The sequence below is a fragment of the Cicer arietinum genome, chromosome 6 (genome assembly GCF_000331145.2).
Source record: "Cicer arietinum cultivar CDC Frontier isolate Library 1 chromosome 6, Cicar.CDCFrontier_v2.0, whole genome shotgun sequence".
In the NCBI taxonomy this organism is placed as follows: Eukaryota; Viridiplantae; Streptophyta; class Magnoliopsida; order Fabales; family Fabaceae; genus Cicer; species Cicer arietinum.
In genome coordinates, this window is record NC_021165.2 from 4650169 (window position 1) to 4665104 (window position 14936).

Consider the following 14936-nt stretch of genomic DNA (forward strand, 5'->3'; position numbering starts at 1 on the left):
TAATAATAATAATAATAATAATAATAATAATAATAATAATAATAATAATAATAATAATAATAATAATACAATACACATTTCAGTAATTGCACCTTTTGACTTTCTAATAGTAACTAGCAAGGAAGAGCATTGATTACTGATGTATCCTCATCCAGTAAAAGTTAATATACATAATTTAAAATTTAATCAAATACATCTATTTTTGTACTAATTTGTATTTATATTTTGAGATTAAACAGTACTCTAATGTTATCAACACTTGAATCCTGGAGTGTGTGATGCATAGTTCTGCTAACTATTAAATTAAAAGAGAGATAAACTATATCCGTTAAATCTATTGCTTCTCATGTTGCAGAAGATTCAAACACATAATTATCATGAGCTAAATTCTACCCTTATTTTGTATTAAAGACAGGAAATACCAATAGTAGCGGTGGCCGTAAACCGCTCTGAAACCGACTTTCTGACAAAGGCACTAATATCCGGCGAAAGACCAGCAATCTCAAATTCAGATTCAGGGATGGTAGACAGAACAACCGGTTCAGACTCATATTTATCATAAACCACACACAAACGCCGGTGATCTTCTTTTGGATATTTCTCCGCCGCTGATCGGAAACTATTACTTCTGCATGAGCTACTAGAAACCTTGTTGGATTTGATACTACCGGCGGACTTGAAAAGAAAGCGAAGAAGTTTCTGGAATGTTCTAGAGATCTTGAAAGTCGACGGGTTGTTATTGTTCAAGTGAGAAGAGGTTGGTTCATGATGAAGAGTACTACTACGTTGGGGTAAATGAGGCATGGAAAGTGTTCTTGGAGAATTAGCTATTGCTGAGTTAAGTTGATGTTTGAATGAGTTGAGTTCGTATGAGTCATATAGCGTGCTACCACAATCCCACTTTGCCTTTGAATAATGTTTTTCTTCCATTTTTGAAGAGAGATTGAAAACAGAGAAGAGAGTTTGAAGAGAGATTGAAACGCGTTAGTTAGTTAGTTAGTTGTGTTCATTGTGACTTATAAAAAGGGGTAGTTACAGTTATGAGAGATTCACACGTCCTGCGGATATTGACTATTACTACATCTATCTAGCTACAAGCATTAAATCCGTGTGGAACTTTATTTTTTCTTCAATTGTTGTGCCAGCGTTGCCCTTAAGATAAGGATGGTTCTATCTACCTGCAAGCTCCATACTGCTCAAATTAATATCTACTACCTATTTATTGCCGTACAGATAATTTTCCTCTCATCTCAATTCTAAAATGAAAAAACAAAAAATATCACTATTGGTTTTTAAATATTTTTATAAATATATTTCTCATAGAAAAATGTGAGATATTAAATATTTTATTAATATTTAAAATACAAATATTAAATCAAAATAATAATATAAATAATATCTAAAAAGTCACAACTTTTATTTATAAATTAGACCCAAATTTTTTTATTTCTTTTCTTCTGATTGAGATTTGAGGTAGTAGCATTTTTTTTAGACAAATTCAATGATAACATCTTGCAAAACAAACAAATGTTATTTTTGACGAAATCATATATATTTTTATTTCTTAAAATTTATCTTAATTTTATTTATTAATAAATATTAAAGAGGTTTTAAATTAAATAATTGTTTATTTTATAATATGATTTAATTTATATATTCTATTAATTTAATTTTTTTAAAAATTATTAGATTGTTAAATATATTTAATTTTTGTCAAAATTATTTTTAAAATCATCTGAATTAATAGTTGTGATTTGTTGATAGTATATATATATATATATATATCAATTAAATTATTTTTAAAAATAATAAAAATATAAAAAAAATTATTTTATTTTTATTATTTCTGGAAGCGTATATTTGATAATTAAAATTTTATTTTTTCTCTACAATTTGTGAAGTATTTGAATTGATTTTTCAAATATATATATATATATATATATATATTTGATATTTTAGTATTTTGTTAATTATTTGAAGATAATATTAATTTAAAATTTAAATTTAATTTAAAATAATGAAATATAAAAAAATTGATATGAAATCGAATGATTTGATTACACTTTAAAAAAATAAAAGTGTTCAGTTAAAAAATATAGATAGATAAAGTGTGCGTTTTATTATAAAACGTTTTGGAGTACTTGTTAGTGGAATTTTAAATTGATAAAAGCAAAATTTTGACTTTTAAATATTTAAATGCATAATTTTAATATATTTTTAAAAAATACTTTTATATTTCTATTCGTTAAATTATTTGTATCTCTCATGTCAAAGATATATAAATAATTTATTTTTGCAACGATCAATGTTAGTAATTATTTATATTGTTAATATTATTTGTTTTTGTTGTGGATGAACACCGAATTCTTATGATATTTTTATTATCTTATTTTTTAACTTTTTTATCTCAGTCATTAAATCAACTTTATATCTCTAATATATAAATATAATTAATAATAGGTATGAAAAAAAAATAGGAGTAAAAATAACTTAAAATTAAATAAATGTGAAAAATATGAATCAATAAGAGTTAGTAGTATGGAATCGGTTTGATGGTTGTTTTGGAAGGATTAAATTTCTATGTACTAACATCTTAAAGATATTGTATATAATCTATTAATTATAACCATTAAATCAATAAAAATATTTGATATGTAATTTAATCACATCCAAAATTACAAATATGATTTTACAAAAAAAATTTATACAGTGACAATAAATAGAAACTAATCCGTATCAAAATTGAAGGAGTAAATGAGTGAATAAGAATATAAAGAGTTGGATCTCATCCCACCCTTTCTTGTTCTAAAAAAAATAATGCTTAATTTCAATTTTAGTCTCATATTTTAGCTCAATCACAAAAATAGTTCTTCATTTTATTTTTTTCAAACTTTGGTCCTTTAAATAGAATTTTGGTACAAAACTTGATGAAAAGTCATTTTTTAAACCACGCCACACGATATATGATCATAGATCTTAGGTACAATTGTTGCACCATGAGATCTTGAGGCATTGTGTGACTTAAATAAGCGCAAAAAAATAACACTTCATCAAATTTTAGACCAAAATTTTGTTTGAAAGACCAAAACTGAGGATAAATAAAATACGAGACTACTTTCGTGATTCAACTAAAATGGGAGATCAAAACTGTAATTGAGGCAAAAAATAATAGTATACGAACAATGATTATTATTTTTTATAAAATAGCTTAGTGACTAAACTCATACACTTTAAATGTAGAAACACGAAGAATTCTAAATTAAATTTAGATCCCTTGCACATGGACCATACACGACAAACCATGATCCGTGCGTGTTTGGTTATGCGGTGACTAAAATTGACTTTGAATGACTTTATTTGATAAAATTGATTTTAATTAAAAGTGAGTTGAATGTAAAATGATTTATGTTTGAATATCTTCAAACAGAAGTGAATTGAATAATAAATTTTAATACAAAAATTTCGTTTGGACCCAGAAGCTACAAATCCTACCTTCAAACCAAAATTATTTCGGAAGCAAAATAAATTCTACTCTATAAGACCAAGCAAAACATAATCAATTATACACCTCCAAAATGGATTTTAACTCTAATAAAAGGGCAATTAAACATGCATTTAAATTTAATTCTCCTGCTTAGAATCAAATCAAATTAGGAATTATACCTCGATATGGACCATGTTGTGATTTTCCTTATAATATTTATATATATATATATATATATATATATATATATATATATATATATATATATATATATATATATATATATATATATATATATATTTTGTTTATTTTCCTAATAATAATATATATCCTTACAGATATAAATATTTGCATGTTCACGTTGTTGTGTAGAGTAAGTCACTGAGTGCTTCTCCACGAAGACAATAAGATAGATATTGTTTATAAGACAGACTATAGAACTATTAATTAATTGATGCATGCAAGTCATGAGCAAGTTCTTTCCATGTCCTTTATTTCAAAACGCAACAAATTCTACTTCCATGTGATATGAACGTGTATGATCACAGCAAACTAGTCCAAAGTTCAAGCATTCAGTAAATTAATATTTCTGATAATTAGTTTGATTGAATATGTGTCTTCGGCATTTATTACTTATAAAATATAAAAATCTTGATAGAAAATATGAAGAAAAAAAATATTAAAATGAAGTAAATTCTTTTTAATAAAATGATTTTTTTAAAAATAAATTCGAGTTTAACAAATTAACCCCTTTTTTATTCAACAATAGAAAAGGATTAAAAAAGAATATATGATATAATCTCCGGCCTTCAATATTAGCCTTTTAATTTAAAACTTCATTGATCAATTAATAACAATTCACATGAAGAAACATTTCTTTTATATTAACAAAAAGGTGATTTTGATATTTTAAAAATAATATAAAGTATTTTGGATTAACTTTTTACCAATTAAAAAATAATTTTGACATTTAATAATTGATATTCATTATTAAAGATTCTTTATGATATCATATTTTATTTAAAAAAATAGGTATATATTAAAAATTATTTTTAAGAAGAGTTTCTCAAAATAATTTTTTATTATAATTATTTTTTGAAATTTCAGTATTCAAAAAATATTACAACAAATAAATGAAATAATTAAAATAATAATATAATTAAGATAATAAATTTTGAACAATTTTTCATTTTAAAATTACTCTTTAAAAAATTGTTAAAAAAAACAGAAATAATATTATAAAATTATTTTTAGAAAAAACTATAACAAACGGACCATAATGAACCGTATTTGATAGATTTAAAAGAAAATAATTTAACTGTATGTTTTTAAAAATAATTTTAATGAAAACATACTCAAAATTAGTATAAATTATTTCAGATTAACTTTTTATAGATTAAAAAAGCAATTGACTCAATATCTATTTTTCTTATTAAAGATTTTAAAATGATAAAAATTACATATTTTTTTTAAAAAAAATATCTCTAAAAAATAATTTGTATGAGAAATTTCTCAAAATAATTTATTATAATATTTTTTGAAATTTCTTCATCCAAAAATATTATAACAAATTAATAAAATATTTAAAATAACTTTCTATGAAAAGTTATTTCAATTTATCATTTAAAACTTTAATTTTTAAAAGAGTTAAAACAAAACGATATAATACAACATATATTCATTTTTTTTTAAATATCATAATAAATGGGTCCAATATCTCGACATGAAAATGAAAAGGCAAATTGGATAAAAAGTATATGTATATATTTTTTGGATATTCAAACGCAAGCAATAAATAATAATTCTTTTTTCACAATCAAATCAGAAGAAAATGTTAGAGAATCGATTTCACTGTCTTTCTTGCCGATTCTCACAAGAGATATTAATTTGAGCGGTTTATCTAATTCAACAAACCGAAATATTTATGTAAAACCTCTAATTTCTTAAATAAATAAACTCAAATCGTAGTTCACAATCTTAAAAAAAAACCCAAATTATTCATACTCTATAGTCATAAAATGACCCCTTTAACATAAATAATAGCAACACAATTAAAGACGTTGTTTTTCCTAAATACATATCATCTGATTAATATCTAGGCCGTGAACATTGAAACCAGTTCATGGTCCAAGAGAATGAAACCCAAAACAAAACTAAAAGAATTAACATAACTAAAAGAAGTCAAAGAAACTAAAAACAAACCAAAAGTTAATCTAAAAATTTATACAAATCAAGAGCCATTAATACATTATATTTCAAAAAAAAATAAAATTATAGCAATTCATTACAAAATGGTTTTGGCTTCCATTATTCTTTATTCTTTATCATATTATCCGAAACTATCATTTTATTTCTTGGACGTGATGAAAAATTCTCTCAGCTATTCTCCCAGATCACATTGATCAAGAATTCGTCTTATGTACCACTTATTAGTAAAACGAATTCTTAATCCATGTGATAGAGAGAAAAGCTGAATAATTTATCTTCACTTCCGTGATACAAAATGATGATATAGTTTCAAAGAACATGATTAAGAATAAAAGAATAATGTTTCAGACGACACAACAAGAATAATGAGATATGTAGTTCTGCTGCTCGTTGCAGAACATGAGAGGTCGATGGAGCTATATGATATCAATTGGCTCTTAAGAAGAAGTGATGAAAATGACTGGGGTATCAAATATTGATATTGCTTTAATTATATATATATATATACACGACCATCTAAACATGATAAAATAACCGTTTCCTATAAAATACAAACTGCCCGAAAAGAATGCCGAACAATTCAAATAAAGATTTCTTATCCTATGTAACGAAGTTCAAATAAAGACTAACTATTATCCTATTTAACCGAAATTCAAATAAAGTCTAACTATTATCCTATTTAACCGAAATTCAAATGAAGATAGACAAGTATTTTATTCTATGAATAGAAATTCAAAATACTATTATTAATAGCATTTTAACAGCGTTAGTGTTAGGGTGACTCAAGATATGAGTTTAAAAAAAATATTATATTTGAAAGCGATTTTAAATCTCTGATTAATATGATTATAAGTGTGTCATCTAATTTATCAAATCTCAAACTTATCTTAAAAGTAGTTCACTCTCTTTTCCATCTTTTGATTAAAATATTTATCTTATCTTCTTCACATCTTTCGTGAAACTACTCATACCACAAATTTTCTAATAAAAGAATAGTTGCATGCCTATCTAAATTTATGTTTCTTTTACTTAATTTTCTATTTTATTTGAAAACATTTTACATATTGAGAGTAAAGGTCCCTCTTCTTTTTCTAGTTAATAAACTTGTTGTAGTTACATAAAAATAATTAATGTAACATAGTAGGATCCACTTATATGATTGGAAGTACTACTCTCATAACAAGTTCCTAAAAAATATTTCCGTTTGAACAGGTCTTGTTGGTAGCCATGTATATTGTATAGTATAAGAAGCGTTTTTTTCACATTGAAACTGCAAGTTGTGAGACCTTTCTATGTTCTTAAAGAATTTAACTAAAAAATGGTCAAAGTTGTTAAAGTTAATAAAAAGCATAAAAAAATCAAGTTTTATTAGCACCATCTGAAATGGGCCATTAACAATTACGATACGATTCTCATCTCTGCTTAATATTTAAAAAATTTCTGAACGAAATTAATTTGGCATATATTCGGTGGGCAAAAATGATAAGAAGGTGATGACATTATAGAATAAAATACCAAAATATTGCCATATTATTCAATCCAAATTTAAAAAGGTAGATACATTCCAAGTTTGCTCATTGATTGATGATGTATCGATTAACCCATCAATGTTTTGGTATCCTATTTAAATAAAGACTAACTATTATCCTATTTAACCGAAATTCAAATGAAGATAGATAAGTATCTTATTCTATGAACAGAAATTCAAAATACTATTATTAATTAATAGCATTTTATTAATTCAAGTGTTCTATTTTTTACTGAAAAATATCAAACATGCATTTGAAGGAAACTAAAGAATTTCTTTGGACTTAAACTCTTGGAGTATGCAAATCTTTAACCAAACATATTATGTGAATCGCATACTTCAACACACACACCTGATACAACTTTCTTTCCGTATAAATGGAATACACCACGACTTTTCCATATCTCCTGTTTTACAAATTGAAATAACCTCGTGTGTTTTTTCATATTAACAGTATAGTACATCTAATGTTGTATGCTTTAACATGCATTTGCTCAATCCACTACATCACTGCCAAAAAGCTTAAATTGATTGGCATCAAGAATTAATTTCCTTATGGAAGAGAATGCACCCATGATTCCAGCACCAGTGAACACCACCATGATTGAGATGTTGATCAAATAAGTCAAGGATGATTTTGGAGGCTTGTGTGTTTTGTTGTATAGAATCATAGGCAGAACAAAATCCAGAGGGATGAAACCAACAGCACCAACCACGCCGTTGATGTCCCCGAAAAATGGCAACATGGCTGCCAAAAATCCACAGAAAATCATGTAAATTGTTCGAAGAATTAGGCGAGGAATGAGGTTTCTTTTAGAAAACATCCCTTGCTTCACATCGGCCGATTTCTTCTCCATTACCTCATAAGCAACTTGAGAATAAACCTGTGATTGTGAATATAGTGAGACTAACATTAATATTTCTTATTGCAAAGTAGCATAGTTCTAAATTTCATTTATATAAAGGTTTTGAAAACCTCTGCAATTGATAGCAGTGTTGTTAATAAAAGCTTGTTCAAATTTCGCTATGCAATAGTGCTCTAATGTGACTAAAATTGGTATTTGATAGTATTTTCTACTTATTATCATACCGCAAAATAGTAGCAATTTGTTTAAATTCTGGTATGCTAATAACACTATAGCTGTTATTTAACAACACAGTTGTAATTAGCTGCATTTTTGTCCTTAAAATCAAGAATAACATCCCTATTTAGGAATCTATTCAATCTCCTATATTTGTGTTTGTGAGCTTACCAGACCGATTGCAAAGAGTTGAAGAAGAACAAAGATGACAGCCAGTCCAAGGACCCAAGTTGGAGCCAAAGTAGGTCCACTATCAGGCAACAAACTCTTCAAAATGTTTGAGTTGGACTTGTTTCCAAATACCCAATACCCAGAAACTGCAGCAGAGTAAAATGTCACCAAAATTACAGCATAACACATTGTAAGACCTTTTACCATCTTTCCAGCTGCAGGAGGTGCTAGAGTTGCCTGTAATATATAATTCATAATGACATGACCGATCTAAGTTCAATAAGCAACATTTGTCAAGTAATTATTTTTCAACTTACAAAGAAGACACAGTGATGTTAATTACTTGTATCTCAGGTAATATACCATTCCCAAATATTGCTGCAATTATAGAGATGGAGGTGAAGGCACTGAAGGCCCTTGAAGATTTCTCAGCTTCTAAAGAATAGTCTCTTGGAGGGGCATTTTTGGATGTACCTGTAATAAAATCATTTTTGAAACATTTCCTAGTATTTTCAAATTAATGTTTCTCATGCTATTTGAACATAGAAATAGTTAGTACAGAATTGAATTGACAAACTAAGAGTTGTGTAATACAATTGCAGAATTGTTATTTGAGTTATTATTAGTTAAAACGTATCAATAATGTAATTAAGGGGTAATAATTTTGTAATATAGTTCTACTACTACATACCTGCATAAATACAGGCAGCAACAACCAAGAAAGTGTAGCCGAGGCTGAGAAAAAGGGAACACAAGTTGATGTGTCGCAGGGAATGGAAAGTGGGAAGCTGAGACAAAACTATCATTACCACTGTCACCATTGCTATGAAGTGGTACAATTTTAGTGATCCATGAGGTGCAATATTGGAGTACACAATCTTCCATACATAAGAAAAGCAGAAAAACAGAATTACCAAAATAAAATATTGAAATATTAAAACGAACACCATTTAATTACGCCCAATTTTGAACATTCTAAATCCTAGTGCATTATTAAACTATTCTGTATTAAAATATAAATATATTGAATGATATTTATATAGCAAATGGTTCAAAGGGCTTATTTAATAAATTAAATTATCTTATAGAAATCAGTCATATATCATTTCCTTATTATTTGGTGAGGCCTAGAGAGAAATTAGTCACCTATCATTTCCTTATTATCTCACCCATTTTCAGGTTGTCACTTTTAACTAAAACTTTTTCGTTTGGTTAAATAATTAAACATGATGAAGCTTAACATTTTATGCACGCCTATATATGTTGAATGAGTGCGAACATACGTGGCTAGAATTAGAACCACACATCCATTAGCTTTCATTGATATTAGTATCATGGGAAGTGTACATATTTATATTGGTAAAAAAAGTCTACTTATTTTTGTAAACTATCTCTTGATATGAGAATGACGTTAGATACAAGTAATGTCAAATATATGATACAAAAAAGACAAAGGAATTGGTACTAGTATATTGAGAAACGACATGTTGTTGGGCAATTTCACAATTCAATGAACGAAATATAAAATAGTAAAGTAAAAAAAAAGTAACAATGCTAAGAATAGTAATAAGGGAGCAGGAGCAGACCTCAAGGCATTCACCAGCAAGAAGAATAGCCCCTACGCCAACTCCAGTATTGATTGCTGTTTGAATAAAGATTACAAAATAGAACATCCATCCCGACCCTGTCTTCAACGAAACACACCAAATTAAGCAATTTCATTACGTACAACTTCAAAAACCGTTTATGCTTGTACAAATATAATCTTTTTATAAGAATTCAAGTAAAAACTTAATTATTGTGTAAAATATTTTACGCCAACAAAGGATATATAATATATAGACTAACAAAAAATATTACAGATCAATAAGATAAAATAAAAGCAAATATGCTAACAAGTGTTTTAAATGTACATGTTAATAATTTAATTGTGAAATAACAGTAAAAAGTTTTAGATTGTCACAATAGCTTTAGAAGTAGTTATGTAAAAATCTAATATTTTTAATTGTAATGGTTATAATTGTATGTAAACAAACACTTTATATTATTGGTTAATATCAATTAAATTCAAAAATTTAATGGTATATTTAAAGATATCTTTCAATTATATCCTCATTTAAAAGAAAAAAATTTCAAAATACCATAAGACTAATATACCAAAATATCATACTTTAATATTTTATTATATTTTAATTTGTTAAAAAAAAATAAATAAAACAATATATGAAGGAGGAAATTTACATAGTAGTCTATAATAATATCTCCACCCTGGAACCTCTTGAAGATAAAAAAAAAATATAATTGAAAAATCTTATATTTAACTCTTAAAAAATTTTACAATTAATTTTTTTCAAAAACAATTTTTTTTCTTGATAAATGTGCTAAGGCACATGTTAGCAAGTTAGCTAGTGGTATACTAATTTGGATTGCATTTTAGTTACTAGTAGCAGTCACCATAAACTAACATTGGACCGTCCAAATATAAAAAGTTGCTTTAATTTTTTTAAATAAGAATTACAATTTAAAAAAAAAAAAAAAAAACCGAGACATTAGATCGAGAACTACGTGCAGTCAAACCGCACACAACGGTCCCTCCCTATAGTAGAAATAAATATACCGATAGAATAAAAGTTTTGAATTTAGAAATTCTACAGTATTTCAAATTAGGTAGGTATTAATGTTCGAAATCGGTATCCAATGTCAAAAAGGGAAACTGGTATAGAATAACCTATATTTAGAATATTTTATAAAGAGTGGAAGATAAAAAAAATACTCCTACTAAAGAAAGAATGATGAACAAAATGCAAACGTGCCTAAAAAAATATGGTGATGTTACATCACCTAAAACATCCGCGGCGAGTTCCCGGAAACGAATATGGCGGCGACCGGAGTTTTCGCAATGATCAAGAACTTTGGACATTAGACCATAAGAGTAGAAAGTTACAATACCCATAACCGTTAAGCACAACATCCCAATCCCCCACCCTAATCCTCTGAACGCGTACGGCAGCGTTAGTATCGTTGGCCCCACAATCGCGGTTGTTAAGTGAAAACCCGCGTGCCACCATTCACCTGCATCATATCATAATATATTTAATCTCGTATGGTACGGTAAAAAGAAAAAGGAAAGAAAAATTGTTCAAGTAACTAGCTAATAACTGTATGAATCTTGATAGTGGAGTAATAATTGAAGTTAGTTATTACGTGCCTTTGGACTCGAGGACGAAAGCAGCTCCGGCGTCGTCGTTGTCACGGTGATTCTCCTTGGGTGGGTTTGACATGGCGAAAAGTTGGGGAGAAGGAGAATCAATTTAATTATTCCATATTAGGATTAAGGAAAAGTGGCTAAGTATTGTTTGGGTTGCGTTGTGGAGTTTTTCTTTTTATGATTTTTTATTTTGCGTGCCGAGGATGAGGAGTATTTATTATGATTCAGCCGTACACTAAATGCAAGTTTTGGGTTTTTAATTCTAAAATGAATAAATAATTGTGTGTCAACTTCATTTTGTCCATCGGCTGCTAAACCAAATATTTTAAACAATGAACTCATTTGACTTTTTTCAACAAAGTTCATCCATAAATAAATAGTATTTTTATCCCTAAAAAAATATTATTAATATTATTATTATTATAGAAGTTATTGAATTAATTAGAAAACTTTTAAAGATCATCCTATCATTTGGAAAATATTATCATAATACACTCACACAATTGTGGGATTTCGAATTCGAATTCTAGACATAATATCTAATATAATAATATAACTGACTCGTCTGAGTAAGCTGAACCACTATATAAATTCTTAAAATTCTAAAAGTTCCAAAAATATTAGTTATATTATCAACATTTACAAATTATTAGATATCTTGCATTGCAATGATCTAATAACAAAATACAATGTTTTCATATAAAATATGCATAATTTTAGTTTTAACAACGACTCCTTATCACTTTTCTATTATTGAATTAATTATTTTGACATAATAATTAGTATTTATTTTGGAAAGTCACCTTTAAATGTTTACATCGGTACTAAAAATATTTATAAAATATTTGATACTCAATATAACAAATTGATATTTTAAAAATAAGATTCTTATAATCTCATTTTTATAATTATTCTTTTTTAATAATTCCCTTTTAAATAATATGATTATTCTATCTTGATTTTTAACTTTCTTTATAATTTGTTAGTCTTCATATTTTCTATTTTTCATAGTGATCCTAAATAATAAAATTGATAATTATTAAAACAATTACTTCTTTAACATTAAAATAATTACTAGATATTTTAAAAATTATATTTTTAAGTAGAAGGTCCTTAAAATCTTATTTTTATGGTTTTCTTAGTGAAATCTCTTTTTGATCCTCGCAAAAAAACATGAAACTCGGGTTAGACAGCGAATAAAAAAAAATAATTCCTTACGAAAAATGATACACTAGTCCTTCATTAAAAATTTATAATTGAATTTATGTTTACGGTTAAATGATTTGTGTGGTATTAATGAGACAAGTTAATCGGTCACAATATAATAATAAATAGTAAAAAAATATATCATTTTAGTCCTTTACATCAAAATTTAACACATTAAATATCTAGATGGTTTTGAATGAACATTAACGATAAAAGCGACAAGGCTTTGAAAAAATAATCAACACAAAACGTTACCTTAAAATATGAATATTTAAAGAAAGATATTTTGAGATTCTTGTGTGTATATACAAGTTAATAAATTCATACAGCTTGCGACTCAATAAATTTATCCTCTTCACTTGAAAAAGTTATAATACAACATATTCAACGCTAACAAACATCAAAATACTAAAAGCTCACCTTATAAAATAAGAAACATATCATTTTAGTCCATCTGTAACAAAATTAAACAATAAAAGCCTTGGTGGTTTGGACGAACAATATTAATTATAGGAACAACAACTATTTAAAATTTTTTTTTTCTACTCAACCACCATTTTATTATTTGGTTAGGATTTTAAGTCTAACACACGAATATTGGTGTCCCAAAAATTTATTTGCTATTGTAGGAAAAAGTGAAGTTTCTATTTTTATTGACGAATCTACAAGTTTCTTTTTATCATTTTACTCGTATTTTTATTGGGATTGACTGTCTCAACAATTATACTATCAAATATTTATAGAAAAATAAGGTTGTGGAATTCTTTGTTGATTTAGAATTTGAAAATTACATTTTTTTTTTATTGATGCATTGGTCACACTCTTGTGAAGTGTAAATCAAGAGACTATGCTTCTTCAAAATAAACTGCTAAGTAAAACTTTAAATCGATCAAAGAGATGTCAGTTGCTAACAAATTCACTTATGTTTTAAAGTCTAAGATTGAAACCACTAGTGGTAATCAAGCATAAACCTTGAACATGCTTGTGAAATTTTGAAAGAAAAATAAGTTTTTGTTGAGTTGCAACAAACTAACGAGAAAGATGAAACAAGTGTCACCAACAACGTAGGGCTAACAATTGGGGTATAGTGATACTAATACTTTTTTTTTCATTCATAAAGATTCAAATGGGAGTTATGGTTTTACTAACAAAGAAATTATTAGTTATAAGGTTGATTCTCCTGATAAAATTATTCGTAAAGTATTTGGACATTTCATCTTACTCAACTAATACAACTTTGTACTTAGTTAGGGAAAAACCAAAACATGTCTATGAGAATTTGAAAGAGAAAGAAAATTTTGTTGAGTTGCAACAAACTAGTGAGAAAGATGAAGTAGTTTTAAGCCGACAATTTTGTAAAATGATATTAATACTTTTTTGGGTTTCATTTGTAAAGATTCAAATAAAAAATTTGGTTTTAGTAACGTGAAAATTATCTGTTTTAAGTTTTTCTTTTTTGAAATAGACAAAATTAATAGTTAGTTATTATGGTAGTAAAATTAATAGTTAGTTACTATGATTGTACTTTTTTACTTCTTATACATGTGTTTGAATTCGGGTCCTCCAATTCCTAACTCTTAGTTCAAATGGTTGGTTTACCCCCACACCCCCTTATTAATTTCAAGATTGATTCTCCTAATACCGTAATTCATGAAGTCATTGGCAGCAACTAGTCTATTGGTTTTAACATTTGACTCAGCTAACACTACTCAACAATTTGTTGATGATGTTAATACTGATAATATTATGGGGTCTCCTCATATAATGAATAAATTGTTGCTATCTAGCAAATAGAGTTAATAAAATACATAGAGAGGAACAACAAGTAAATGAATTTCTTGATATTGTTTGTCTTTGAAGTAATGTAGTGGCACGATAGTTCACCAAACTCATTTTGGGCAGATTAGTAATTCAAATGTTATTCACGATATACGTACCTTGAATAGTGTTTGGAGTAAGGATGATGACGCGTGTGATCCTTATCATTATCAAGATTTCAATAAAGTTATCTTGAAGTTTAAAAAAAGAACTAGAGCAATGGATTTTGTT

General features: G+C 26.8%; 2 protein-coding genes across 2 annotated transcripts; both read right to left on the minus strand.

Moving 5' to 3' along the window:
- Positions 1 to 150: 150 nt before the first annotated feature.
- On the minus strand, positions 151 to 1084 carry LOC101503220 (uncharacterized). The gene has a single exon (XM_004503579.4). The coding sequence runs from the start codon at positions 928 to 930 to the stop codon at positions 406 to 408; it is 525 nt and encodes a 174-aa protein (XP_004503636.1). The 5' UTR covers positions 931 to 1084; the 3' UTR covers positions 151 to 405.
- Positions 1085 to 7517: 6433 nt separating this feature from the next.
- Positions 7518 to 11903, minus strand: LOC101503538 (probable GABA transporter 2). The gene is made up of 7 exons (XM_004503580.4): positions 11682 to 11903; positions 11315 to 11545; positions 10060 to 10157; positions 9165 to 9351; positions 8817 to 8947; positions 8474 to 8710; positions 7518 to 8104 (listed from the first exon to the last, which is right to left on the minus strand). The coding sequence occupies exons 1-7, from the start codon at positions 11752 to 11754 to the stop codon at positions 7715 to 7717; spliced, it is 1347 nt and encodes a 448-aa protein (XP_004503637.1). The 5' UTR covers positions 11755 to 11903; the 3' UTR covers positions 7518 to 7714.
- Between the last annotated feature and the right edge of the window lie 3033 nt (positions 11904 to 14936).